The sequence below is a fragment of the Zosterops lateralis genome, assembly GCF_965231275.1.
Source record: "Zosterops lateralis genome assembly, chromosome: W".
NCBI classification, from domain to species: domain Eukaryota; kingdom Metazoa; phylum Chordata; class Aves; order Passeriformes; family Zosteropidae; genus Zosterops; species Zosterops lateralis.
In genome coordinates, this window is record NC_139801.1 from 30,740,173 (window position 1) to 30,767,377 (window position 27,205).

Consider the following 27,205-nt stretch of genomic DNA (forward strand, 5'->3'; position numbering starts at 1 on the left):
TGGAACACAGACCCCCTGAAAGAAACAAGGGAAGGCCCACGACAAGTGATCATGACCACCTTCACCGCAGTAAAAGTCGAGAGGATCGACAATTGGATACATTACACCCGAGTCAAGAAGGTGCCGACCCGTTGGGAAGTTCAACTGTTAACCTCCACTCGAATGGTGTTCCAGCCCAAGGACAGATTCTGATAGTTGGGTTTTTGCTGATCTGTTTATTACCTTTAACCAATGAATTTTTAGTTATTACAGAACCAAAATAGTGATGATGGAAGGAATGAATGTGTCTATGACCTGTCTGTTCACGGACAACCAGAAAGTTGGATCCGACGAAATCAATATAAAGTGGAGGAGACAAGGGGCAGAACAAATTCATACAGGTATAACTATGGTTTGGGATGAGGATGAGCAAAAAGGAAATACCACCCTGCAACTATCCAATGTCACAATAACTGACAGCGACGTTTATCGTTGCGTAGTCTGGATAAGAGAGAGTTTTGATTATGGGAGTTTCAAATTGAAAGTTTTACCATGGGATACTGGGAAAATAAGTGAAGAAACTGTAGCTGTAAATGTAACTCCAGTCTCAACTCAGGTGGATATGTGGGACGGACCTCCTTTGAGAATAAATTGTACCTTCAAATTGGAAAAGAAATGTTATCAGGATATCCAAGTTAAGTGGTGGAAACAGAATAAACATCAGCAATGGGAAAGACAGCTGGGGAATATAAGTTGGTGGACTCTGGGAACTTATGGGAAGGGATGGCTGAATTATACTGATCCAAAGATAGGAGAGACAGAAGGTATATATCTGTGCATAGTGTCTTGTGGAGGGAAAGGGAATTTTGGGTTACGAAAGGTGGAGGCAAGGGCCCACTTAGGCTCTGAAATTAAGGCCCAACATGGAGAATATCAAGTAACCAAAGGGAAGGATGTGATTTTTACTTGTAAAGTTAAAGAAGGCCAGCATTTTTCCGATTATGGATGGTGGTTTGGGAAAAATTTAACATCTGGAGGGAAGTATCAGATAGAAAGATTAGGAGAATCAATTATCCTGATAGTAAGGAACGTGCAGCCAGGAAAAGATGAAGGCATTTACTGGTGTTGGATAGCACAGGATGATTGGTGGGCACATGCAAGAACGATGATGTACCTAGATGAGATGAGAGTGACTCGGCAGGTAGATAATGAGGTAGGGTTACCAAGAAACTCTAAACAGGAAAATCTGGTAGTAGGACTGATACGAGACTTTGGAAAAACCCAGAATGTGTCATCCATAACTGCTTGTCTACCTTTACCCCATGCAGCAGGGGATCCCATACCCTGGGGAATTATTCCTATCACTGAAATGCCTCCGATCACCAGAAATGGGGCAAAGGAATGTAGGAAAGAGCTGCATAACCGTACTGAGTGGACAGTTAAAACAACAACTCTCCGCAAACAGTGGTCATCACCTGGAAGTAGAGGGGATTGTGAAGCCTTACCCAATTCCAAATTCATCACGATTGGACGATTCAAAAATGTAGGATGGTGTGAATATGATGAGGTACAATCACATAAAATGCCCATTACAAAATATTACTATGAAGTGGTTTGCCAGGATGGCAAGGAAGAGTGGACTACATGGCAAGCAATCTGGGGGCCAAGCTTGCTGGAAACATATAGTTATCTAGGGAAAATTGGATGGTGTATACAATGGACTGGTAGAAAGAACCAGACACATGCCCATGTCCTGACAGCAGAAACAAGTCATAGGAAAATGACAGAGAAAGTAGAGTCATGGAATTGCACAAGGGTAATTACGTGTGATACACCAGGAGAGCAGGTAGGGCTGGTACCAGTGAAGATTTTGCTGAAATGGGGATGTGAATGTAGAGGATACAACCACTCTATAAAAGGAGAATTAAAAGGACAAAAGCAGGTGAATTCCAAAACTACTACTATAAGGAGTCCAGAGAATTTAGTATGGGTCATGGGACATGGAATGTGGACCACACATATACCTATAGATGGATTGGTAACCCAAATAACATTGGGAGTGCCCACATTATGCCCATTCTGGAAACAATCAAGATTGACAAATTTGGACATAGGAAGGAGGAATAAAAGAGAGGTCATGGAGGGAATAGATCCAGAAGATGAGTGGCATGAACCATCAGGAGGGGTCAAATTGGGTTGGATGTTAGAATCATTATTTGCTCCCATATCGACCTATAGAAATAGGGAAATGCTCTACCGGCTTTTGGGACAAACTGAGAGATTAGCATCAGCCACTAAAAAGGGGTTTAAGGATTTGAATTTGCAGCTACAAGCAACTAGTAGGATGGCTATACAGAATCAAATGGCATTGGATATGTTGTTATTAAAGGAACATGGTGTCTGCGGGTACCTACATGATAGAACAGATCATTGCTGTATCCATATCCCAAACGTTACAAAGGAAGTAGAAAAAGACATAAGTCAATTGGATGATATAGAGTCTAAGATACAGGAAACCAAAGAAGATGCTGAACACAATTGGATTGGAGCAATATTTAGCTCTTTAGGGATCCAGGTTTCTGGTTGGATATCCTCTGTCATTCAATATGTAATAATGATTATAATCTTGGTTGTGATTATTTTTGTAGCATATCGTTGTTTCTTAGGAATGATCTTTAGGGAAAGGATGCATACGAGAAGAGTCATGAAGGCCATGACCCGAAATGAAGTCATGACAAGAATTACTCCACCACCATCTTATATAGAGACTGCTGCATGAAGAAGAGAATTGAGCATCCTTGCAACTGGTTGAAGAATGCTCAAAAGGGGGGAGTTGTTGCCATAAGGCCTCTGTTAGCAGTAGTTAGGCTAAGGAGTTGGTCCCTGTGCAGGCCCATGAGAACGAAACCTGAGAAATGAGGCCTGAGAATCTGCTGATGCAAGGAACAACGTTTAAAGGACTTAGTAGAGCATGTAGTACATAGGTATACAAATTACTTGTGAAATATGATTACATGGTTACCAATAAAATGTTTCTATGGTGGGAGTTAAGCTTAGAGAATTAACCTTTATTTTAGCTAGAGCAAGCGTGCAAAATTTATAGCCTTTAGAAAGGTTACCTGTAAGATGAATGTGAATGTTTAAAGTAAAATACGTAGGAGGCTGCACGTAGGCTGATGAAGTAAGACTTGTAACAAAGGTATAAAAGATAAGCATCTTTTGTAACGAACTCGGGACCCTGACTTTGAGACGCTAGTCCTCAGGTCCTCGGGGCCCCTAAATAAAGCACCACATAAACTGACACTCTGTTGGTTTGTGTTTTCTCTGGGGATCGGGCAGCACCATCACACATTCCCCTGTGGGGTGTAATTATGAGACACCCTGCTCTCCAGAGAGAGCAGCAGCTGCTCTGCCACATGCTGCTGTCAGAGACCTCTCTGCCAGTGCCTACTGGGACAGGCTACACTGGAATTTCATCCTGTGAATCAGTCCCTGAAACATGGACATCTTCAGCTTAAAAGGAAACACGAAAAAGGTTGGCCAGTGCACAGAGAGGCAGAAGAAAGCAAGAGCTGCTGAACTGGCTGGGGCCAAGAGCCCCCCTAGCTCAGCATCCCATCCTCAACAGTGATCAAAAGCTGATACCAAAAGCAAGAGTGAGAACAAGGCAAGTATCTGTTTTGAATTCCCAGTACATCATTGCTTCCTGCACTGCCTGAGGTATCATTGCATTTTAAACTTTTTCACCCAAGTGGAACTGCTTCAAACATGTCTTGGCCCCATTTCTGCACGCTTCTTCCTCAAATTATTTATTTATCCCATTTATTTATTTATGCTCATATCTTTTTTACTGCAATCCATTTAAGCCTATTACATTTTTGCCTCCTTTCCAGTAATTATAAAACTGACTGGATTCAGCCAGTGTGAATCCACAGTGCTCTACAGTGCTATGTGCCAACTGGTGGCAGATTGTAATGTATTTTTTTTCTTTTAAATGATGCCCCATGTGATAACAAAGTTTTGGTGAGAGACCTACTGATTTAAGATGGGTGTGTAGGAGTAGAAGTTTTTGTGGTACTTTTTGTTGTTTATTTTTTGGTTTTGGATTGTCTCCCCATTCTATCTGAGTGGGTAAATATTTGCCTACTAAACTTAAAAGGAATGACAAGATGTGGATTAGAATCAATGGTGAATGCCAGGACCTGTTCTTATCAAGGAAGCAAACAGCAGCTGATCTTAAATAATGTCAACCTCCAACTTAGGAGAGGGAGAAAGTAATTCCTAGCCAAGCACACACCTGCATCCACCTCATCCAAATGCTGGTAGGAAATAGCAATTAAAGAGCAAAGAGAGGAAACTGAACTATACAAATGAGTCCCAGGATACTCAGTGTTTTAGGGGCATACTGCAGGCACTGGAGGAGGAAGTAGTCTCCATAAAGTAGGAGAAATTAACATCAGTGGAATAGATGTGCTAAACAAGGAGGTAAGACACTGGATCATATACACTGACACTCTCCTTAAAACAAAAACCTGGAGTGTGTGAGGAAGAATTCTGGATCATCTCACTGTAAAGAAAAACAAGACCAGAAGTTGCTTTACTGGTGAAACACAGCAGCCCTTAGTCCAGCATCCTCAGAAATGAGCCTTCTCAGGGTGGTTAACAGGATTCATCCAAGAATATAGGAAGCTCATTCTCTTGCATATGTCACAAGTGTGGTCCTACTGGGCCCCTCCAGGAAAGCTGGAGTGTGGACATCAGGTGCTGTTCCACAGCCCAGGCAAGAACAGGAAAACACAGGCTGGTTTCAGTAGTCCACTAAAACTTGGCCCAAGGTGCTTCAGCCACAGCCCCCACAGAAACACTCGGGTGCAAGGGGCTTCAAATCCTACATTCACATGCTTTAGAGAGCAAAATACCCCCAAACCCTTCACTTCATCCAGAATGTGCAGTTTCAACACTGGCTGCTCCTTTCAGTCAGATCACTATCCTTTTTGCTATTTACTCAGCAGCAATCAGGATATATTTCCTGAAGTATCTTTTAATATAAATGATGTTCAGCCAAGGTGAAGGGACTTTGTTAATAGCAAGATTATACCTTTGATTTTACAGGAGTTCTTGCAGTGGCTGTGTGCACAGGAAGGTAAATGTGACAGGGAGCATCCTGCTAATTGCACGTCTCCAGAGGATGAGTGGATCTCAGACACAGAGGAGATGCAAATAACAATTGCAGAGTTCCAAAGGCAGTGATGCCACTCCTTCAAATCATTACAACATGCAAGGGTCACAGCAATCTGACACTTACACAGCAAAGTCATTGCTACAGGGCAAATCCATATTTTTATGTAGTCTTTCTGAGGTCTAGGATGAATTCTACAACCTAGAGTGAATAAAACTTTTTATAGATCAGAATAAGGTGGTTTGGAAGAGGATCAGTAGGAAAACATAGGCATTACAGTAAAAGTCAGCTCTTTCAGATGCACTGAATAAGATACAAGATTTTTTAACATTCTCATCTCAGCTTTGAAAATGAACTTCAGAAATGCAAATCAGGAGCATATGCGGATGCAAAAATTCTACCTCTTCAGAGCAGCACAGGGGAAAGGACTGGTACCAGCCCAACACAATAACCTGCCAAAAATGTTCCAAATATGGGCATCTCTGCCTGACACCTGACAAAACTGCATGTGTAATTCTGTCAGAAGAGCAAGAGTCCCATCCCAGAGAGCTCTGTGGCCCTGGGATGCACTTCAAAGTAAATCCTAGAACTTGAATTAAAATGAAGTCTCTGCAAGAAAATTGGAAGTTTCATTAACCAGTACTAAAAAATGTTTCTGTTTGCTGTTCCTAACAGCAGGGGTGGCCAAGTGACTCCCTGACTCCCTTCTCTTGGAGTAGCAAGCTATTCTTGCTCCACTATTTCTCAGCAGAATACACATTTTACGTGACAGGAAGAACACCACAAGATGTCAGTCACAAAACCAGCAAGATAAACTGGAAATCTAGATAGACACAGTTCAGGTGGGATCAGCTTTGGGACAAGCCACAGCATCAGCTGGAAATCACAGCAGTTGTGCAGAATGTCAGTATTAAAAATACAACGCATTTTACAAAACTGTCCCTCCTTTTTATAAACAGCCCTGGTGAAGGAATCAACTTTTCAGTGGTAATTATTTCTCCCAGAGTGAACAGACTATGTGAATTCAAGGGTCATGTTTGCCTTGTTTTCTCCACCGTAACCTGTGTTTGTCATGAAGGCATACAGTTTTTACAGTTGTTTCCCTCTCCTTTTTTCTTTCAAAAACTCCATGTAAATGTAGATCAATGTGAAGTAATCACTATAAAAGCACTACCCAGTATATCCAGTTAAAATCAGACATTTCCACATTGTCTCAGGACAGCAAGTTGGGGCCATCCTAGCACAGCCCACGGCAATGTGCCGCTGTGGCTGCTGCCATCTCAGTGCGGCCTGCAGCGAGCCTCGCCTGCCTGGCTGCCTCCAGCCAACTGTGCTGCAGGCAGAAGGGCAGGGGCGGCAGCGGGGGCCCCTCCTTCCTGGTGCCCTGCATGAAGAGAGGCATTAAATAGTGCCAGTGCTGCGGTGGCTGCCACTGCCCACACAATGGAAGCAGGGCTGCCTGGCCGGCAGCAAAAACATGGCGAGTGCCCCCCCGATGCTGAACCTAACAAAGATCAACCTCTCAGTGCTGTAGGACCTTACAAGAATCTTTGAATTGGTGGAACTTGTTGGCAATGCTACCTACTGAAATAAATAGGGCAAGGAGACCAGCTCCTTTTTAATGCCTTTATTAAGATCAGCTCTAGGTGGGGGCTCGAGGGGTCGCGCTCACCGCCGCTGTTCCCGATGGATGACGCAGAGGAGGAGGTGTTCAGCTTTGCTGCAGGGCAGAGCTGGGGCTTCCTCCTCACAGGAGCCTCTGGAAAGGTTACCTTTTGAGCTCGTCCTCTAGGGGTGTCTGTCTGGTCAAGTGCTCTTTAAGTTATGGTGACGAGGTGGAACTCAGCTTTGGTTGGTTTGAGGTTCGCTATGGTTCTGCTGACTCAAAGTGGTTATTCTTAGTCCTTGATTTTGGGCTGGCTTGTTGCTTTTAGGGGTTTTATGTCCGAATAGTGTCCCATAAGCACTTGAGGATTCTTCATTTGCGTGTTGGGTGGTGTCATCGGTTGCCATGCAGTTACTATGAGGGAGAACAGCGGGAGGAGAGGAGGCAGGATGAGGAGAGGGGAGAGATACAATTTCAAAGGGGTCCGAGATAACTATCACTTAACAGAGAAAACATTTAGGGGAAAGCATTTGCATAGATAATGGTATCTAACAGAGAAAGCCTTACAACAGTCAAGGTAAACAATATCTAGCTAAAAAGGCACTTTTACAGTGACAGCACTCAGGAACTTTGTATTTTATTTCTTACACCTACAAACAGCAGTTTTTCTTCTAGACAGAGAAGAGGAGGAGGTGAGAACATGTGAGAGAAAACAACATGGCAGAACCAAGGTCAGTGAAGAAGGAGGGGGAGGAGGAGCTCCAAGTGTTGGAGCCAAGATTCCTCTGCAAGCCATGGTGATGACCATGGTGAAGCAGCTGTGCCCTTGCAGCCCATGGAGATCCACAGGGGATGCAGAGATCCACTCGCAGCCCATGGCAGTAGTGCTCATGCCAGAGCAGGTGGATGGCAGAGAAAGCTGTGATCCAGTGGGAGATCTGAATAGAGAGAGAAGACCCCTGTTTCCAGAGATGGAGAGTGTTATAAACGCAAGGGCAAAATCCAGATTAATAAAGAAACGGTTTATTAATCAAACAATCCCAATCACCGACAAACAGAGAAAACCACAAAATAGGATATCTGCAGCGCAGCACCAGGTGGATGAGGGGTCTGCACACCAAGGTACAGGTCACCCAAATCCACCCCGAACGATTCTCAGTTCGCTGTTTTATAGGGTTTTTTGTCCTGAGGCAGTACAGGTGTCCAGGATGGACCAAATAGTCCAAATTTCTTCTAGATGGCCTTCCCGTATTTGCTGAGTCCCATGGATCCATTCCGGGAAGGTCTTTTTCTTATGCGAATTGAGCCAGCCAGTCTTATGTTGATTCTGGTGTGCATATTGTGCCGGGGAATTTTTCGTCGTCGGGGAATTCTGCTTCACCGTTCAAGAAGGAATTCTCCTTGCATCGGACGGGATGTGATTCTTATCAGGGCTGGCTAGCGTCTTTGTTTGGTCTGATGGTCTTTGTCCTGCTTTTTGTTTCACAGCTGGAGCCGCGGAGACTTGGCTAGGTACAAATTTCTACCTGCTAGGTTTTTACAGTTTATTAACACCATTATATTATACATTTGATTATTATTTTATTTACGAATTTTTATACCAGATTTATCACAGAGAGTGCCCTTGCTTCCAAATGAGAGCAGCCTGCCCTTAGAGGACTGCATCCTGTGGACAAGTGACCCACATTGCAGCAGTTTCAGAAAGACTGCCCATGGGAGGGACTCACGTTGCAGCAGTTTAGGCGGACTGCTGCTCATGAAATTGGAGCCACGCTGAAGAAGTTCACAGAGAAATGTCTCCCGTGGGAGGGACTCCACGGCATAGAAGAGGAGATTCCTCTTCCTGAGTGAACAGAAGATGATCTTGGGTGACGAACTGACCAAATCCCCCACACCCTGTCTCCCTGTGCTGTCGGTGGGAAAGAGGGAGGGGGCTGGGGGGGAAAAAAAAAAGGTGTTTTAAAGGCTTATTTTACTTCTCATTATTCTCCTCTGACTCTGTTAATAATAAATTTACTTTATACCTTTAAATTTGAACCTGTTTTGCCCTTAGAGTGTTTTTCTCCCAGACTTCATCTCAACTCATGAGCCCTTAGTTGTTTTTTTTCCCCTCTCCTCTGCCCAGCTAAGAGCAAAAGAAGGTGAGTGAATGGCTTTTGTGGGTGCCTGGTTTTTGGCCAGCGTCAAACTATGACATACACATAAACCCACACCACCAACCTGCCTGTAAATTTGCATCCCTTTTTCTAGATTAGTGTGACCCAGTTCATAAACAAGCAATGAGATTTTCAGAGTTTCATGAAGTGCAGAGGGTGGATACTACATAGTGCAATGCAACCAACCCCCAAGAGTGCCAAACACTCTGAGTTTTACCCACCTTTGGGGGCTGCTCTTTGCTGTGGCTCATGCTACAGAACACGTCCTGCCCGGGGCTGAGCGGTGCTGTCACCATGTCTGACAGGGAGCTGCTGTGGTACACATTCTTACTAGCCTGGAAATTGTCACGCTTGAAACAAACAAAACACATATTGAATTGCACTTCCCTGCCTACCTAACAGGTCGCAGTCTCAACAGAGACCAATGGTTCTGCTTGGGAGATAAAATATTTACTAAGCCTATCAGGAGTATTGTGTTTGGATAGAGCCCTACTCACCTTGTTCACTGTGCAGTGAGTTATTCATTTCCAGCATGTTAGGCACAAATATCCCAAGGTGAAGGGTACAATAAAAAGAAATAGTAAACAAATCTATTCTCTCTGTGTGTATATATATATACATGCACACACACACACCTCTTTCTCTTAAATCTATGGAGAAGCAAATAGGTCACTGGCAATGCACAAGGAACTAACTACCTGGATGATGCAAAAAATGCTGTGGAGTCACTACATTTCATTTAAACCTGGACAATGCTTCCACTGCAGAATTTCCATAGTCTAATCACTGTGGGAACCCACCTCCCCTAACTTAGATGTTGGCATCCAAGCTAGTCTATGCATGGCCACCACCAACCCACAGTCGGTGGAGGCAAACTGCCAGCTGCAAACACTTTTAAGTGCTCCAGTGATTATGAAGGGACCCTGGTCCTCCTCTGAAACAAATTTTCCAATTACTTGAAATAAATAAAGAAAGATCAAACTTGAGAATGCAGTAAGAAAGAATGAAATTATGTTCAGACTACACCCTCATGGGTGGTCAAGTCCAGGTGATCCCATTGCAGCCGCCTGTGTTTAAAACATCTCTAAAGGTGTCCAATTAGAGCACTAGGATAGCAAAAACCCCAGTCACAGCATGGGAAGGGGAAGGAATCAAGTTACTTCCTTACAAAGTCTTCACTCTAAGGGAACTGTTTGTCACCCCTGACTTTCTTGCTTTCGAGTGTTTGAGTCTTTGCAGCACCGTTCTCACGCTGCTTCACATAAACAATATTGTATTCTTAGAAATTATCTGTATGTTTTGCATAGTTGTTCTCTGAGAGAGAACTTGATTGAAAGTAAGAGTGACCAATCAGGTCAGGAGGTTGTAACCTCCTTGGGCCAATCTTGGCCCTCTGTACAAAATGTATATAAGTAGATTGGAGTCAGATAATAAAGAGCCTTCCATGTTTGACCCTGCTGCTGCCTGCTGTCCTCTGTGAGGGTCCACACCCACGTCGCAACTTGTTACACCTCAAAGTGCGGGGGTAACAACTGTTGGAGTCCAGGGCATCCCTCTGGGCACCCTGGAAAGTCACAGACCTTGGTAGAGAGGCCCGGAACCCAAGGAAGAGGGTCTGGGGTCTGTGCAGGGGGGTTTGCCTGGCACAGAGCCCAGGAAGACACAGTCTTTGATTTCAGTCCATGTGAAAAACTTCTAACAGAGAGAAGAATTGCAGGTCACAAATGTATAACAGATAGTAGTGTAGTTTATCACTGTGTGGAAGATTTTGTAGTTTTGGGATTTTTAGAATGTAGATGCAAGGGGACAAGATGGTGGAATTAGGGTGGAGCCCTAAGTTCTTCTTATTCTCCCTTGGCATCCATCTTCCGCAGTGACGTGGGCACAGTTTCAGTGGATTGAGTGAAAGTAGAAATGACTCTGTTAGTATAGGTGATAGGCATTGGTATGAAATGGTAAATAATAACCACGTAACTATCTGAATAAAAGCAGAGTGACCTCCCATCATGAGAGGAGTCACATCGTGTCCAAGCTGCTGTGAACATCTTGGCCAGACATAGACAATTGTAAGATAAGAAATAATAAACAATGCGAGAAACCAAGAAAACCAAGACCTTGAGACTCCCTTCATTCTTGCGCCGCGCCGTGCACTGCGTCAGACTCAAATCCTTCAGAGGTTGGAGAGGGAAAAACACTCCCTCAGACCCACACGAACCACCAGCCTTGAAATCTCGGGTGAGAAAGAAACCATAAAAACCCGAGAGGAACAAAAAGCAAGCAGTGCAAAACTCAAGCTAAAATATTCAACATTTGGTCCTCTGATTCTTTCTGTATGTAAAAGAAGAGATCTACACACTGATGATCTGCTACACCAGTGTCTTCCAAACAGGAAGAAACTCAGAGTTAAATGTGTCAACTGAGAGTACTGCCTCCCTGAAATGAGAAATCCTCTTGGACACAAGACCAAGACAGAACACAGAGAAACTCTGTCTGATCTAGGCCTGTCTGCAGGGATTGCTATGCTAGAATCAGTTTGAAATTACAGAAATAGAAGTAGTATTAGAGAAATGCCTGAAACTGTACCACTGTGCTTCACCTTGTCTGATCTCCCATGCAGTGCAAGGGGAGATGCCTCCTCCTCAAACACATGGCAAGATCAGCACCTCTAACACTTGGAGGCTTAAGAATGAAGTTTGCAATTTTTGTCTAAGTCAGAGTTCAAACTTCTGTGTCCCAACTGAGTTACTGCAACTTAGACCAGAGGCACCTGCAGTACACTTTCCCCAAAGAATGACTCAGATGAGTATTTTATTGATTTATCAGATAAGTCTATAAAATTCTTCATTTTATCCATCCTAAAAAGTAAACCACAGTAACTATAACTTCACACAGCTTTCAAGAAAATAATAGAATTATGAACTCTGTATAACTACAAGACTAAATTTCATGGGAACAATGTTCAATGTCAATTAAATATTAACAGGCAGTAATTCTAAAACTAGATAAAGATGTCTCATTGCAACCTCCCAGACCAGTACGGCAAAGTCAACTGCCAAATCCAGTCCTGAGAAGTTCACTTAGCTATTCAGGTGCTTTTCCTGCCTTTTTGGGAAAATATGTTCTGTTTACTTTCTTTACAGGAAACAGGTTTTTCAGCAGTTGTAACATCTCATAATCTGTGTCCTTTCAAAATACCTCTTTGTCCAACATGATTATCTCTAATAATAGCTTTTAGCTAACCAGAATTATTTGAACAGCAAAGTGTTCACCTGAAGTGATCCATTGTGGGTACAGAAACAGGTTTTGTAGCAGGTGTATTATTATCAGAATATAGGAGGATTTTCTTTTCCTTGCCACTTTTTCAACAAGATATGTATATTTCTTTTTAAATTCCAGTCTTTGAGTCCTGCTGATTACCAGAAAACTATTTGTGTTTAAAAGCATGGATAAGCTCTGCTGAATCATGATATAAGTGACTGAGTTAATCCAAACTCTGCCCAGTACACTGGTTCTATGTAAAGCCAGGAACAGACACCTGCCTCCACAAGCAGGCCAAAACCATCTCAGATAGCCCCCAAAATCAGTGTTTGATATTCTCCTTAGGTTTGTAAAGGGAAAAAAAAAATTAAACCTCCCCCATCTAACAATGATTCTAAACTACTGAGATTTGAACCTTAAATTGTTTTTCTTGTAAGTAATATTTAAAGAATAGTAGCTCTCCTCATGCACAGAAAGCATTGATAGAGAAAGTATTACCTACTGTGTGTCTTCAAACCATAAAGGGACACATAAGTGAGCTAAGGAAAAGAACACTGATCCACTAAATGATAACATTAGGTGATATAGCACAAAAGACTCATTACTAGAGTTAGTTTAAAACCATTTAGAAGCAAGAAGTTTTAAAAAGACAGGCTGTACTGCTTTTTGGATGATGCCCAAGTTACTAATTTGAACTGAATCTACATAGCAGAGACAGATTAAGTGCAAGTGTTGTTAGGAAACAGCATAAGGAAAAGGAATTTCCTAAACTTCTGAGCAGATGTACTCTGGGATACTAGGGCACTCCATGGCTTTACACACAGCTAGCTCTTGTAATATTGCTAGTCTTCTTGTTCTGATTCAGTCAAATCACCACACACAATACAGAAGATCTACTTAGCAAATCCTATAGGAAAACCACAAAAATTAATTAAAAATGGAGCTCATTTCAGATGTGAGCTAAATTTTTCCACTAGTCAGGCAGCAGGAGATCCTGGGCAGAAAATCAGACTCAGTGACTTTGTTCAAGAAGCCTCTGTGAAATTCTGCAAGCAGTCCAAAACAGCTCATCCCACACCGCCACAACCAGAGAGCCAGATCTGCTATTGTACTGCAGCAAACACAAACCTGGTACAAAGCAGGTAGAATTGGTACACACTGAACAGGTAGTATGTCACATTTCTCTCAGCAGACAGATAGGATGTAAGGCATTGAGAAATCATGCTCCTTTCACCTCAGGAGCTGTATGAAGTTTTTCAGTGAAATAATTCTGAGAGAGATTTGGACATCCAGGATGTGCCACAAGATTTCATAGAATACTGTTACAGATTTCCTCAGAAAAGGAGGACATGATTTATATTTAGACCTCCTTGAACTACCCTAACTGAGGCCTGACTTGAGGCCTGTTGAGGCCTTGAAGCCTGTGATGCAGGAAAAATTTCTTAGTAAGTTGTGGCGCAGTTAGAATTAGATATTAAGGTGTTTGGGAAAAATAATAGGGTGTTGAAGGTCACTGAATAGAGTTGTTAATAGGCATGTGTTAGCAACCTTAAGAGTAAACTAAGTAATGTGTGTTTGCATTCTTTCCTCTGCTGTGTGCCAATGAAAAAGTTATTACATGTATAAACTATGTAGAATTCTATATAAGTCGCTGTGCTGCATGTAATAAACGGACAACGTAGAATTAACCACACTGGTCGGACCTGCGTTTCTTTCAGTCCAACCCTCTATTCTTATTATCAGTATCCTTGGCTTTAGAATACAACTGTTGAAAATAAGAAGTCATTTTTGTCTGAGCAGAGCAGTGCTGGCAGATGATCCCTCTCTGACAAACCTGGCTGGAAGTTCTTCAGTGCAGCATCTGTGATGAATTCAGCTTGCATTTTAACTCCACAGTTCACTTTTATTTTAAATTAACTAGGCACCCACATACTGAACTTCACAAGTATATTGTTGTGTCTTTTAATCTCCAGGTGACTACCTGACCCATCACTTGTACTGCCTAAACACCCCATCCAGCTAATGCAGGCAGCATGTCCAAACATGCTTCCATTAGCATCAACAGCTGCTCCCAACCAGCAAAGGGAAAAATAACCCTTCAGGGGATTTAGAAATTACCCATTGAAGTTCATGTGGTTTCCATGTGAACACAGCAGGCAGCAGCACAGATTGGCTTCTCCCTGTCCCTATGCACTATCAGCTGGAGCTCTCCCTTGTGAAGGGGTACCAGGGCACCTCCCAGCAGGGAGTGAAATCACACAGCAACCACTGTGCATCGCTGCTGTTATCCTTAAGTAACACCATCACTCCAAACAGCATAAATTTTTTGTAGTGTAGTTTCCATCAAGAAATGTGAAAGAAGTTGGTAAATACTACTTCATTCCTCACCACTCCCCTCAGCAGCTGGGAGAGGTGCTACAAAACATGAAAGCACTGACAGTGCAGAGGAATGATCACTTTGTCCCAGGTAAAGCAGCCTCTCATCCCAGGAGTAGCACCTAAGCAGGGCAAGACTATCCTCTGTACAGCCACTGTACTCCTGAAGAATCCCAAATACCCAGCAATAAGCTATGGAAGCTCCCATTGCTATTACAGGGCTAAAATATTTGCCTCAGGGAAGCTGCCAGCCTCTGCCCAAGGCTAAGAGAGAAATGTCCTTGTAGACCTTGCGATAGCTCTCCAGTGATTTGATGCTGCAAGCCAGGCCATCAACTCAGCCCACTTACAATACTCATGACTTGAAATAACAAACAGGCCCTGGAAAAAAAAAAGGATGTGAGAAGAAACACATATATTTTTCCAGGTAAAAGCTATCAGGTGAAATGAGGCTTTCCTGCTCACAACATCTGCCTCTGGTGATTTTTCCATCATCACCAAACAGCAAAGCAACCTGAAGAGGATAGACACAGGGAGGTTTTGACTCAGAAACACTAAGAGCCAGCTATTATCCACCTCCCAGACTCAGACTGAGACTCGCTCTGGGGCACAAACCAAAGGAGCATAGGGGAGAGCTGCTTCCCCATATCCTAGTGGGGAATTTCAACTACTCCGGTATCTGCTGGGAAAGCAACATGGTGAGCTGTAGGCAATTCAGCAGTCCTGGAATGCACAGAGGATAACTTTTTCAGCCAGGTGATAGGCAGCCCTGCCAGGGGGGATGCAATACTGGTCCTGAGGGTCACCAACACAGAGGAGCTAATCAGTGAATTCAAGGTTGGAGGCATCTGGGGCTGCAGTGATCACACACTGGGGGAGTTCATAGTCCTGAAGGATATGGCTCAGGCAAAGGGTAGAGTCAGAACCCTGAATTTTAGGAAATAAGGAAAGAAATTCTTATGATTAGGGTGGTGCAACACTGGAGAAGGTTGCCCAGAGAGGCTACAGATGCCCCATTGTAGAGAGCCTGACTGAAGAATGGCTACGTGCCAAAGGACACGATACTATGCAGCTAGTAAAAGTTTAGAAGGTCAGAGTGTCCTTGAGGCAGATCTGGTGTAATTAACAGGATGCAGAAACTCCTAAGGTATGAGGAAGTAAGCCATAAAGATAAGAATAACACTAACATTGGGATTAGTACTTAGCAACGTGTGCGTCATTGGCTAAGAGCCAATAAGGAACTATACTTTTGCAATATGTATGAGCTAGTTATGAAGTGTATAAAAATGTAAGACAAATGAAATAAAGCGAGACTGGCTGACCATGATAGCATGAGGCTTGTTCTTCCACGGCTCAAAATCCCCTATAATTGGTGCCCGAATAGCCAATTCCCCTTTCCCTCTTAAAGAGCTGTGTTGGGGTCGGGTCACTACGACAGCGGATCTCGGCGCTGCGCCTTGCTTCATCGGAAGAAGTCGTTTGGCCACTCCGCCCAGAGGGGCACATCGGTGCACTCTGCCGATACGCGCTGCCGACGCCTGGAGGGTTGCAACGGTACCGATTAATCATGGACAGGCAAGCGGCGTATGAACTTTTTACTACTTTTCTTAGGAAGCGGGATATTAAGGGTGTAGACTTAGATAAGGACTTGCCGGCGCTTTTGGCGCATGCGGTCTCGTATGGGTTCTTTTCGGACCCTCATAGTGTTCATGATTTAGCTGAGTGGCGCAGATACGGAGATCGTTTGTGGGATTTAGTGTTAGATGAGGATAAGCCAGCAAAAAAGATGAGTAAATTTTGGAAAGTAGTGCAGAATGCGTTACTGATGGTTCAAACGGAAAAACGAGCGGCGGAAAGCGCTCGTTTGGCGCAGGCGCAAAACCGGGACTACGATCCTTCCGCACCTAATCCCCCCATGTTTGCGTCAGTAGAAATCCCAGAGGCCCCCCCGCCAGCTCCCCCTTTTCCTGATAATCCTGCCGCTCCCCCGCCAGCCCCCCCCTTTTCTCATAATCCTGCCGCTCCCGCGCCGGTCTCACCGTCAGCCTTGTCCGCCTTGTCGCCGGTAGTCCCATCTGCCCTTCCGGTTCCGCTCGGACCACCCCCACCTCCCAGTAATGCCACGGAGCCGTTCCCCGGTGCCCTTTCGGACCTCGCGGAGGCTATGGCAAAAAGGAGAAGGGAGGCATGGGCAGCGTTGGCTAAACAAGGCATAAATGACGGCGACTTAGATCTGGCAGCGGCGGCCCAGGAGCAGGTTCCTGCAATGTCGCTGGCGTTCCCTGTCATTTTTCATCAGCGTCAAGGGGCGCCCCCGAGAGCGGAAGTGACACAGTTAGATTGGAAACTGCTAGCACAGCTGCGTGCCACCGTAGCTCAATTTGGGGTCACCAGCGAGCCCGCAAAACAGATGCTAGATTATCTTTTTAATTCCACGGTCTTGTTGCCCGGAGATATTAAAGGCATAGCTCGTTTAGTATATACCCCCCACCAGAAAATAATTTTTGAGGCACGCTGGAAAGAGGAAGCAGCTGCTTGTGTTGCATTGCCACGCCCTGCGGGAGATCCTCTTCAAGGAATTACATTAGATGAGCTCATGGGCGATGGTAACCACATTCGTTTAGAACAGCAGGCTGTGTTAGGACCGGACAAGCTTAGGGAGGCTATGGCAATTGCAAAAAGAGCCATGGATAAAATTCGCGACCCGGGAGGTGTCCCCATCTATATGGGAATTAAACAAGGTCGCGAGGAACCTCTTGGTGCATTTGTAGATAAGATTATGACTGCCTTATCCAAAGCAGGCGTTGCTGATCACATGCGTGATGCAATCCTGAAACAGTGTGTTATTCAGAATGGAAATTCATCCACTCGTTCCCTTATCTCGACTGCACCCGGAGACTGGTCGATCCGTGACTTGTTAGATAAGGCTGCAGCGCTCCCTGCTGGCAGTCAAGTTTTTATGATACAGGCATTAGAAAAGATAGGGGAAAGGATAAGTGAAGGTCTGAATAATCAGGCACAGGCTCAGCAACAGGTGTTAGCTGCCCTTGCACCCCTTCAGGCCCCGGCAGTGCAGCGCCGTCCAGCTCCCACAGGAGCTCGGATGAAGTGTTTTCGATGTGGACGTACCGGACACATACGTCGTGAGTGCACCGCGACAGGCGTTTGGTGCGGAAAATGTCAATCCAGCACCCACAATGGTAATGCTTGCCGCCGAGAGCAGGAAAACTTCAAAGCCAGCGTGAAGATGGGCCACGCAGAGACACAAGTAGCCTCACTCCCGGGAAAACCCATGACAGCCTCGCCCCTGCAACTGCCCGCAGCCTCGGTATTGACCTGGAAACAGCAGTAGATGTTACCCTCTACAATGATGCCCCCCATGCCATCTCCACTGGCGTCCGAGGACCACTGAAGCTGGAAGGCCAATCGGTTGGAGGACTGCTACTGGGACGCTCATCAGGAACCCTAATGGGCCTCCATGTGATGCCAGGAGTGATCGATGCCGACACAGAAGGAGAGATCTTTATTATTGTCAGCACGCAGTACCCACCGCTTACAATCCCAAAAGGACAAAAAATTGCACAGTTTGTGCCCTTGCCACAGCTTGCTAATAAAGTCATTCCCCGCTCTCCCTTACCACGAGGAGAAGGACAGTTTGGCTCCTCAGGTGAGATTTCTCTAATAGCATTTGACCTCACAGCACGACCGAAGAAAGAATGCAGGGTATATTATAACAATTGGACTCTCACCTTATACAATGCCCTCCTGGATACAGGGGCCGACACCTGCATTATTGACATTACTAAGTATCCTGAATCATGGCCTACCTTTGCAACCAGTGCAACCATCTCAGGAATAGGAGGAGTACAATTGGCAAAACGCTCCCCACCGCTGACTGCTGAGCTGGAAGGAAAACACGCCACCGCTGTTTTTTCTCTTACACCACTTCCTACGGGGATTGATTGTATTATTGGCCGAGACCTCTTGTCGCAATTGGGTTTTGTTTTAACAGACTCCCCTTTAACGTAATGGCCATTGTTTGGAAATTCCCTCTACCAGTGACTTGGACTTCCAATACACCTGTGGTAGTTCAGCAGTGGCCTTTAAAAAGGGAAAATCTTGAACAAGCACACCTTTTGGTGAATGAACAGCTACGTTTGAAACATCTTAAACCTTCTACTAGCCCATGGAATACACCCATTTTTGTTATTAAGAAAAAGTCTGGACATTATCGCCTATTACAAGACTTGCGTGCTGTAAACCAACAAATGGAGCCAATGGGAGCCCTTCAGCCTGGTCTCCCCAACCCAGCAATGCTGCCCCAAGACTGGCCCGTGTTGATTGTTGATCTGAAGGATTGCTTTTTTACAATACCCTTACATCCCCAGGACACTAAGCGTTTTGCTTTTACGTTACCATCTTTAAATAGAGGTGAGCCAGATAAGCGATTTGAATGGACTACATTACCACAGGGCATGCGAAACTCTCCGACTCTTTGTCAGTTATATGTTGACATGGCTCTTCAACCTATTAGAAAAGCACTCTCTAAAACTATTATTTATCATTATGTGGATGATATTTTGTTTGCTCAACAGTCCCCCTTCTCAGATCAACAGATGCAGATGATCACATCCTTGCTTCACCAGCATGGCCTTCAAATTTCGCCAGAGAAAATTCAACGACAGGCCCCTTGGAAGTATTTGGGATAGACAATTACAGATAAACAAGTTAGACCTCAGAAACTTACAATTCAGGCCACGCCGACCACCCTCCATGAGGCACAGAAGCTACTTGGTGACCTTCAATGGTTGAAGCCCATCGTTGGCATCCCCAACATGCTGTTGGACACTCTGCGACCATTATTAAAAGGCACAGACCCTTGTACTCCCGTGGTGCTATCGTCCACACAATCAGCAGCATTGCAGCAAATTTTGTGGTGTATCTCTACTGGTTTTGTTACTCGCTATGACCCCTCCCTTCCCATCTGTTTGACTATATGGAGTAGTGATCAACACTTATTAGGAGCAGTCACACAGTTAAAGAAAACGGGGGAGGACGGTCCTGTAGAGACAAAGGTGTTGGAGTGGTTAAGCCCTCAATTACAACAAAGAAAAACAATAACCCAAAAAATTGAACGCCTTGCTAGCTTGATCATGAAAGGTCGACTACGTGTTGTTGCTATGAGTGGATCAGAGCCAGCAGTCATTCAGTTGCCAATGGACAAGGCGACAGTGGACTGGTATCTTCTTAACTCTTCAGAACTTGCGGAAGCCCTGCTTAATGCCCCTAGCCACATCACCTCAGCACCGCTGGCCCCGAAGCATTTGCAATGGTTAGGACAATGGCAGTGGATTGTTAAACCCCTTCGGGAGGATAAGCCTATCCCGAATGCGCTTAATGTTTTCACTGATGCTGGACGACGATCACGAAAGGCAGCTGTCACATGGAAGATCCAAGAACAGTGGTATCATCACATTATTCAGGCCACTCCACAAGACAACCTGCAAACTTTGGAATTAGTGGCGGTCATTTGGGCCTTTCAAACTTTTGCACAGCCCGTAAATGTTATCTCAGATTCAATGTATACTGTTGGAGTTGCGTCAAGAATAGAAGATGCGAGCATCAAGGAGGTCAACAACCCACGGCTAGGAAAACTCTTCATGCAGCTACAGAGAACACTACGGAATAGACAGCACCCATACTCCATATTACACATCCGAAGCCATAAACTGGAAGAAGGTTTAGGAGAAGGCAATGCCAGGGCAGATAAGCTAGTAGCAATACAACAACCAGCTCCTCTCCCGCGCACGACGGCCGCATGAGAAAGTCACAGCATTTTTCATCAGAATGCCAAAGGACTTGCTCGCGAGTTTAAAATTTCACTTAACGAAGCTCGAGTAATAGTAAAAGCATGTCCCACTTGTAGTTTCCACAATGGAGGCCAAGGAATTGGCCTAGGAGTCAATCCCAGAGGCTTGGAGTCTAATCAATTATGGCAGATGGATGTAACTCATTTTGCAGCATTTGGGAAACTGAAGTATATTCATGTTACAATTGATACCTATAGTCATTACATTTGGGCAACCGCACAGGCAGGAGAACAAGCAAAGCATGTTGAGAGACACTTGCATAGCTGTATTGCAGTCATGGGTGTTCCTAAGGAAATCAAAACAGACAATGGGCCTGCCTATGCCAGTCAGAGATTTGCAAAATTAGTTAGTTTTTGGAACATTAAACATGTTAGGGGAATCCCTCATGTCTCTACAGGTCAGGCAGTAGTAGAACGAGCCAATGGCACCCTGAAGCGGTACTTAGAAAAATATACCGATCTACACATTCCAGCAGAAAGATTGCTTAGGGCTTTGTTTGTATTAAATCATCTTTGCCTGTTTGCTGACAGGGATGTGCCCCCTGTCATGATGCATTTTCAGAAGGACCCCGCGCCCGTCCCTCCTGTATATGTTACCTATAGAGACCCCAAAACTGGTGTGTGGCAAAGCCCTGCTCAGGTTCTTTACCGGGGAAGAGGTTATGTATGTGTTTCCACCCCTACAGGCTCCCAATGGATTCCTGCTAAATGGACACGTCCTGCAAATCCACATGAGCAGTCCGGAGGAAAGAAGGCGTCACAGGCTTCAGACAACGCTTGCACCATTGCTGCTAACAATACAGAAGCAGTTTGGGATCTCCTTCCACATCGAATCTGAGGAGGACGTGCAGCTCCACGTCATTCCCCTGTTGCAGGAATTGCGCTTTCGGCATATCCTACCCGTGTGGTGTTTTGCCTGTTGTGGGGACTACCATTTTGCTTGGGTTAAATTAAAATGTGGGAGTTCCAGTCATGTGGCAAGTTGAACCCCGTAATTGGGATTTTACTTGTCGTCATTTTAAGCAGCAGCATACCGCACTGTTACACAGGGATGATACATTTTTTGGACTTAATCTTGGAGACTGGGGACTCACGGGATGGCTTAAAGGTTTGGTTCAATTTATACTTGTAGGACTAGTTATTCTGTTCATGTTATTGTTACTTTTGCCTTGTATTTTGCAATGCTTGCAGCGCATGTTAATGTCAGAATTTACATCAAAAAATGTTGCCTTACTTGCCGCAAAAGAAAACGGGGGAAATGTAGAGAGCCTGACTGAAGAATGGCTACGTGCCAAAGGACACGATACTATGCAGCTAGTAAAAGTTTAGAAGGTCAGAGTGTCCTTGAGGCAGATCTGGTGTAATTAACAGGATGCAGAAACTCCTAAGGTATGAGGAAGTAAGCCATAAAGATAAGAATAACACTAACATTGGGATTAGTACTTAGCAACGTGTGCGTCATTGGCTAAGAGCCAATAAGGAGCTATACTTTTGCAATATGTATGAGCTAGTTATGAAGTGTATAAAAATGTAAGACAAATGAAATAAAGCGAGACTGGCTGACCATGATAGCATGAGGCTTGTTCTTCCACGGCTCAAAATCCCCTATACCCCATCTCTGGAAACATTCAAGACCAGGCTGGATGGGGCTCTGAGCAACCTGATCTAGTTGAAAATGTCCCTGCTCATGGCAGGGAGGTTGGACTAAGTGACTCTTAGTGGTCCCTTCTGACCCAAACCATCCTATGACTGTGACCTTTCGTGCAGGATGTTCACCTGAAGCTCATGCCAAGCAAAATCAACAATGAGTTTAGGAAACATTTAGGATAATACAACCTGATCTCATAGTAATAACCCATAATTGCAGGTATGCTCAAAGAACCATACAGGCCCATGCTGCTGCTTTGGTGAGGCAGCATGACATGCTCTGAAAGCAGCTGAGCTGCAACCAATAACCCATCCTCCTCTGCAGTCTGACCTTCCCTTTGACTCCATGACCCAGCGCAGAATGAGGTCACAAGATGCCACAGCATCACACAAACAATGCCTAAGCCTGATCTGAATGTCACTCTCCTGTGGGTAGCACTAGCTAAATCCCACAGTAGCAATTGGAGAGATGCATACAAAAACTGCCCATCCATACACCCAGGAGTCCAGCGGAAACTGAGAGCTGCCAAGGATAAAACTAGTGCTATGACTGTATGTCCTCTCTGAGGGGATGAATGAATGCAAAAATGAAATACTATGTAAAATGGACCAGCAATAAGATTATTCTGGCCACTGCACACTCTCAGAACAAGTGGAGATATCCAGGCTAAATGAGTTGTGCTCACACTTATAGTAGTTTATTCCATTTTTACTTGCTGTTTTGTTTTTCTTTTGCTCACATATGCTTGCAGTCCTTTCACAAGAGACTGGAGAAAAAAAAAACAACTCTGCAGTCCAAGCTACTTCCTTCATACACTGTGAATAGGATGTTGAAAGGAAGCTCAATTTTGGGGCACATTGTGAGAACCATGAACCATTTCTTCCAGAACTGCCAAAATATCGGGAGCTAAAATGTTTTAAGAGACGTATTCCAATGCAGAACTTCATCAGAATGTTTTCACTACATAGGTACTGTTTAGATCCCACTTCTATCTCTAATACTGAAATTTTAAAAGACTCAGACTTTCTGGGCTCTATCCACAGGTAAAATCTGATTCTGCATTGCTCCTTATTGTATCTCCATATACTTACAGATTATTTCATAAGATCAAAAAAAATCTTAATTGTTTACATGGTTTCACTCATAAAAAAATTTGAGTTTGTTTTGTAAAGTGCCATATACATTTATGGCGCCATATAAATAATACATCATCCAGGGACTGCAAAAGCTCTGTCACTCAGACTTTTGTGAAACATCTGAGAGGAGTTTCATGGAACCAACAATCAGTCATCGAGCATAAAAAATAACTCCTATCTAATCCTGATCTGCAGGGCTTAATTATAATTCCACATAGAGCTCAGCAGCAGAGGCAGCACCACAAAACCTCGGAGCCGGTTTGCACAGGTCTCAGTCATTTGTGCTAGAAGGGAATTCTGTTTCTGATGGGTTGCCCTGCCTAGAACCACCCCTGGCTCCTCCTCCCCAGCCAGGGCAGCAGTACCTGCACTACCAGGGCTCTCTGTGGCGTAGGGGTGCAGGGGCTGGAGCTGCTCTCGGATCCCATTCTGGGCTGTGGGGTGGTCTCGTATCCCAGTGCTGCTGGCCACTGCAGGGAGGGCTGGATACTGTCACTCTTCTTTGCTCGGTCCTCGGCCTGGGAAGGACAAAAGCAGCAGCACATTGAACAAAGAGCCCCAGGTTTGCGGGCTGGATGCTGTCCCACGTCCACCTCTGACGGACCTTCCCACCAAGGAGGCCAGCCCTGGCACAGTACAAACCACTATTTCCTCTCCATTTGCAACCCTTCCTTTTCCATCAAGTTTCCAAGCTGCAGCAAAGAGAAGGGCCTGAGTTTCCATCTGCTGTATTCTAGGCCACTTCTTTGGCTGCAGGCTGGGATTTTAGCTAGGAGGAATCATCTGTCTATACTTACCTGTCTTTGACAACATGCAGCCTGTTTTGCTGTACATTAATTACCCCCTTCCACAGCATTGACATTACTGCATGTTGCTTTCTACCTTAAAACACTTTTAACACTCTGTCTTTTGGTATGTTACTTGTACTGTGAGAAAGACTGAGGAACATGATCTAGAAGGAATAAATTTCCTGAGGGCATTGCTTGTTACAAAAGTCTATCCTGTGGTTTTAACCTTTCTACTCTTATCAATTTTGTTCAACATGACTAATTCCCATTCTCTAGTGTAAATCTTTAGCATATCCTCTGATTCAGCAGCCTGGAAACAGCTCTACACAGTAAACTAGAGATTAATGCCATAAAAATACCCTTTTATCTGTGTCACGGTGGGCATTCTTAATGGTATCTCTCACTATATCTGGATGTTTGTGCCTGTATCAGAAAGGTAAGCATATTCTTAGCACAGCCTAGAAACTTCTGAGGACATGGAAAATGATTCCACTTAGTCTCATAAATCCCCACTGTGGAAAAAAAGATGACCAAAACCTTAAAAAAAAACCCTTACTAAAACACGCAACCACAGCCAAACACCATGAAATTCTAACCCCAGTTCACATGCTCTTGAGGCCACATTTTCATTACCTGCAACTTGTAATAATGAAAGGTAAATTTTACCATAAGCAAGGAAGAAAATGTAAAAGCCAGATATGATAATTCACCCCCCAGCTCTGTGCCCAAGGGGAGCTGGCATGAAAGGCTTTATGATCCAGATGCAAACTCATGCAGGTGACACTTTGGGCTTCCAGAACTGATGCCAACCCCCATCCAGGCTCTGAGCTAGTGTAGTGTCAGCCCAAGCTTGGAGTCTGCCTTCCAGCTCCTTCACTCTGGTGCTGGTGGGACCAGATACAGCACAGAGTGAGCTCACATCTGGGCACAGGTGTGCAAGGGAAAATTGTCCTGACCTGCTGGGGACAGGATAAGCACAATGGCAAAGACAAGGAACTCCCAAGAGAGGGTTCTGCACCCCTGAACATTAAACTTGAGGATTTGGAGGGCCTTAGGATTTTTTGTTTTTAATGTCTCAATGAAACGATAATTCTCGAGATCTTTTAAATATCAATAGTCCTAGAAATGGGACCCCGAAAAAAGTACAAACAAACTCACTCTTGAGTAGGCTACCACTGTCCCCATGCAGGTCCCTCTCAACAGAGGAACTAACATCTCTCTGGCTAATGAACTGGAAAAGATCAGTATCAACAGGAGCAAAATCACTGACTTATCCCTGTTAAAAACAGTTACAGCTTTAAAGCATTTTTAGATCATTGCAAATAGTTACAATTGCTGACAAAAAAGTCTCAACCAAAAACTGCAACTCTGTACCACCAATTATCAATTAAGTGGAAGGATCTGTGACTTCCAAGAAGTTCTGAGATTAAGTAAATAATACTGTACAATATCCTTAAAACTAGAATATAATATTGTAGCCATAATGACAAAAGTCTCATGCTGCAAACCTAAAAAGCAACAAATCTGCAACTAATTATACTGTATTTCACCACTAAATTAAAAGTTAACAGTGACTGCATACTAAATTCTGTAACATATTTCATTTTGCTATCAGTCATTTACAAAACACATGCCAAAACCAGAGATGAGTATCTAAGACAGTATTTTATTGTTTTTTTGTCTTCTAACTACAATAAAGTAAAAAATAAATTAATTATCTGAGTTGCATTTTTGCCCATTAAAGGCCTAGCAGAGGCAAAGCTTTTCTATTGACTTTGAGGTTGTGTATTTAGAAAAAGCAGATTACTTCTCTGTCCACAGTTTGCTCTTCAGCTGGAATAAGACTCAGCCCTCCGTCATCAAATAGTGATTTCAAGAGCAGCTCATTCAAATTTCAGTAATGATTTGTTTAATCAGTCAGTACAATAAAGCCTTTAGAGTCAGGGCATTTGTGGTTTTGACACTTAGGTTGTACTTGAAACAGAATTACTCTCATTTTCACAAACTGCTCCTCTAACAAGGAGCTTAATATCTTTTGTTTTCCTGACTTCATGTTGCTGCTTGGCTGTTTGAAGACTATTCACTTACTGAAATTCATCATTTCACCAATCCTAGCAGTTACATTTAACTATTTATCAATACAGGACATTTCAGCTCAGGGAATAGTTGCAGCATACACACACAAGAAGATGACAAAGATCGGACGTGCTTAAAGACAGCAGCAAGGTGTTAAGAAGCTGCACTGCCTTTCTCCTATTTACATGGGCATGAGCTCTCCTCATGCCTATGTTTGGGCATTTGGGGAAGATACTTTACCATGACTGCAGAGAACATCACATCCACTCTTCTACTGAGGAGGCACCTGTGAACTGCTGAGATTTTTGACCCAGACTTTAGTGACAAAACAAATCAGACATCAGCTATAGAACTGGGTTAACCAGTTGGGATTATATAAAAAAGTATGCTAGGAATGAGGAGATAACATATGGAAATGGACCCAGAGCTTTTCATGATATGGTGACAGTGACCAGAATGAGTTGGTGGGTAGAAATACTTTCAGAGTTAGCAAAGGAGGAAAAAGAATTACAGTACAGGCTGACTATATGTGGCTATCCCTGATCCATGGAACCTTATCCTGGGACATAAATAAAAAGAAAAGGCATCACAGCTTGTTTGCTGGGGTACAGATGATAAAAATGAAATTTGAAATGTTTATCTTGTAATGTAGCAGTGAGGAGCCACCTTCGTGGCAACCCCCAGACCACCTTAAAAACGAACCTCGAGAGCTCCATTCAAAGAAGCCCGGCACCGCGAGCTCCCCACCCCCCCCCCGATGCCGGAGCGGCCGGCGCTGCCGCCGCCGGAGCGGGGGAGGGAGGGGCCGGCCGCTCCCCCGTGCTCACCGCGGGGCAGCTGGATGCCACCGCGAGGCTGGCTCCCGGTGTCCCCGAGACTGCCGAGCCGCCCGGCCCGGCACGGCGACCCCCGCCCGCAGCCAGCTGCCGCCGGGACCGAGAGAGAGAAAAGGAACCGGCCGCTCCCCCCGAGCCCGGCACGGGGGGATTCCGGTCCCCGCGGAGCCGCCCACTCCGGCGCGGCTCCAGTCGCCAAGCAGTCGCCCGCCCGGCCCGAGCCCCGGCGCGGAAAAACCCCAAAGCCCGCAAAACCACCACGTGGCACAGCCGACGGGCGGCCAGCCGCCGCTGCTAG

General features: G+C 44.5%; 1 protein-coding gene across 1 annotated transcript in view; it reads right to left on the minus strand.

Annotated features, from left to right (window-relative positions):
- The window catches only part of LOC310922247 (mitogen-activated protein kinase kinase kinase kinase 4-like), a gene marked incomplete at both ends in the record, with an annotated part of 106,171 nt that overhangs the window by 68,478 nt on the left and 10,488 nt on the right, over positions 1 to 27,205 (minus strand). Inside the window, 3 exon segments of the mRNA XM_083882703.1 lie at positions 8,528 to 8,698; positions 9,142 to 9,270; positions 23,573 to 23,725. Of these exon segments, the coding sequence (XP_083738829.1) occupies positions 8,528 to 8,698; positions 9,142 to 9,270; positions 23,573 to 23,725 (453 nt within the window).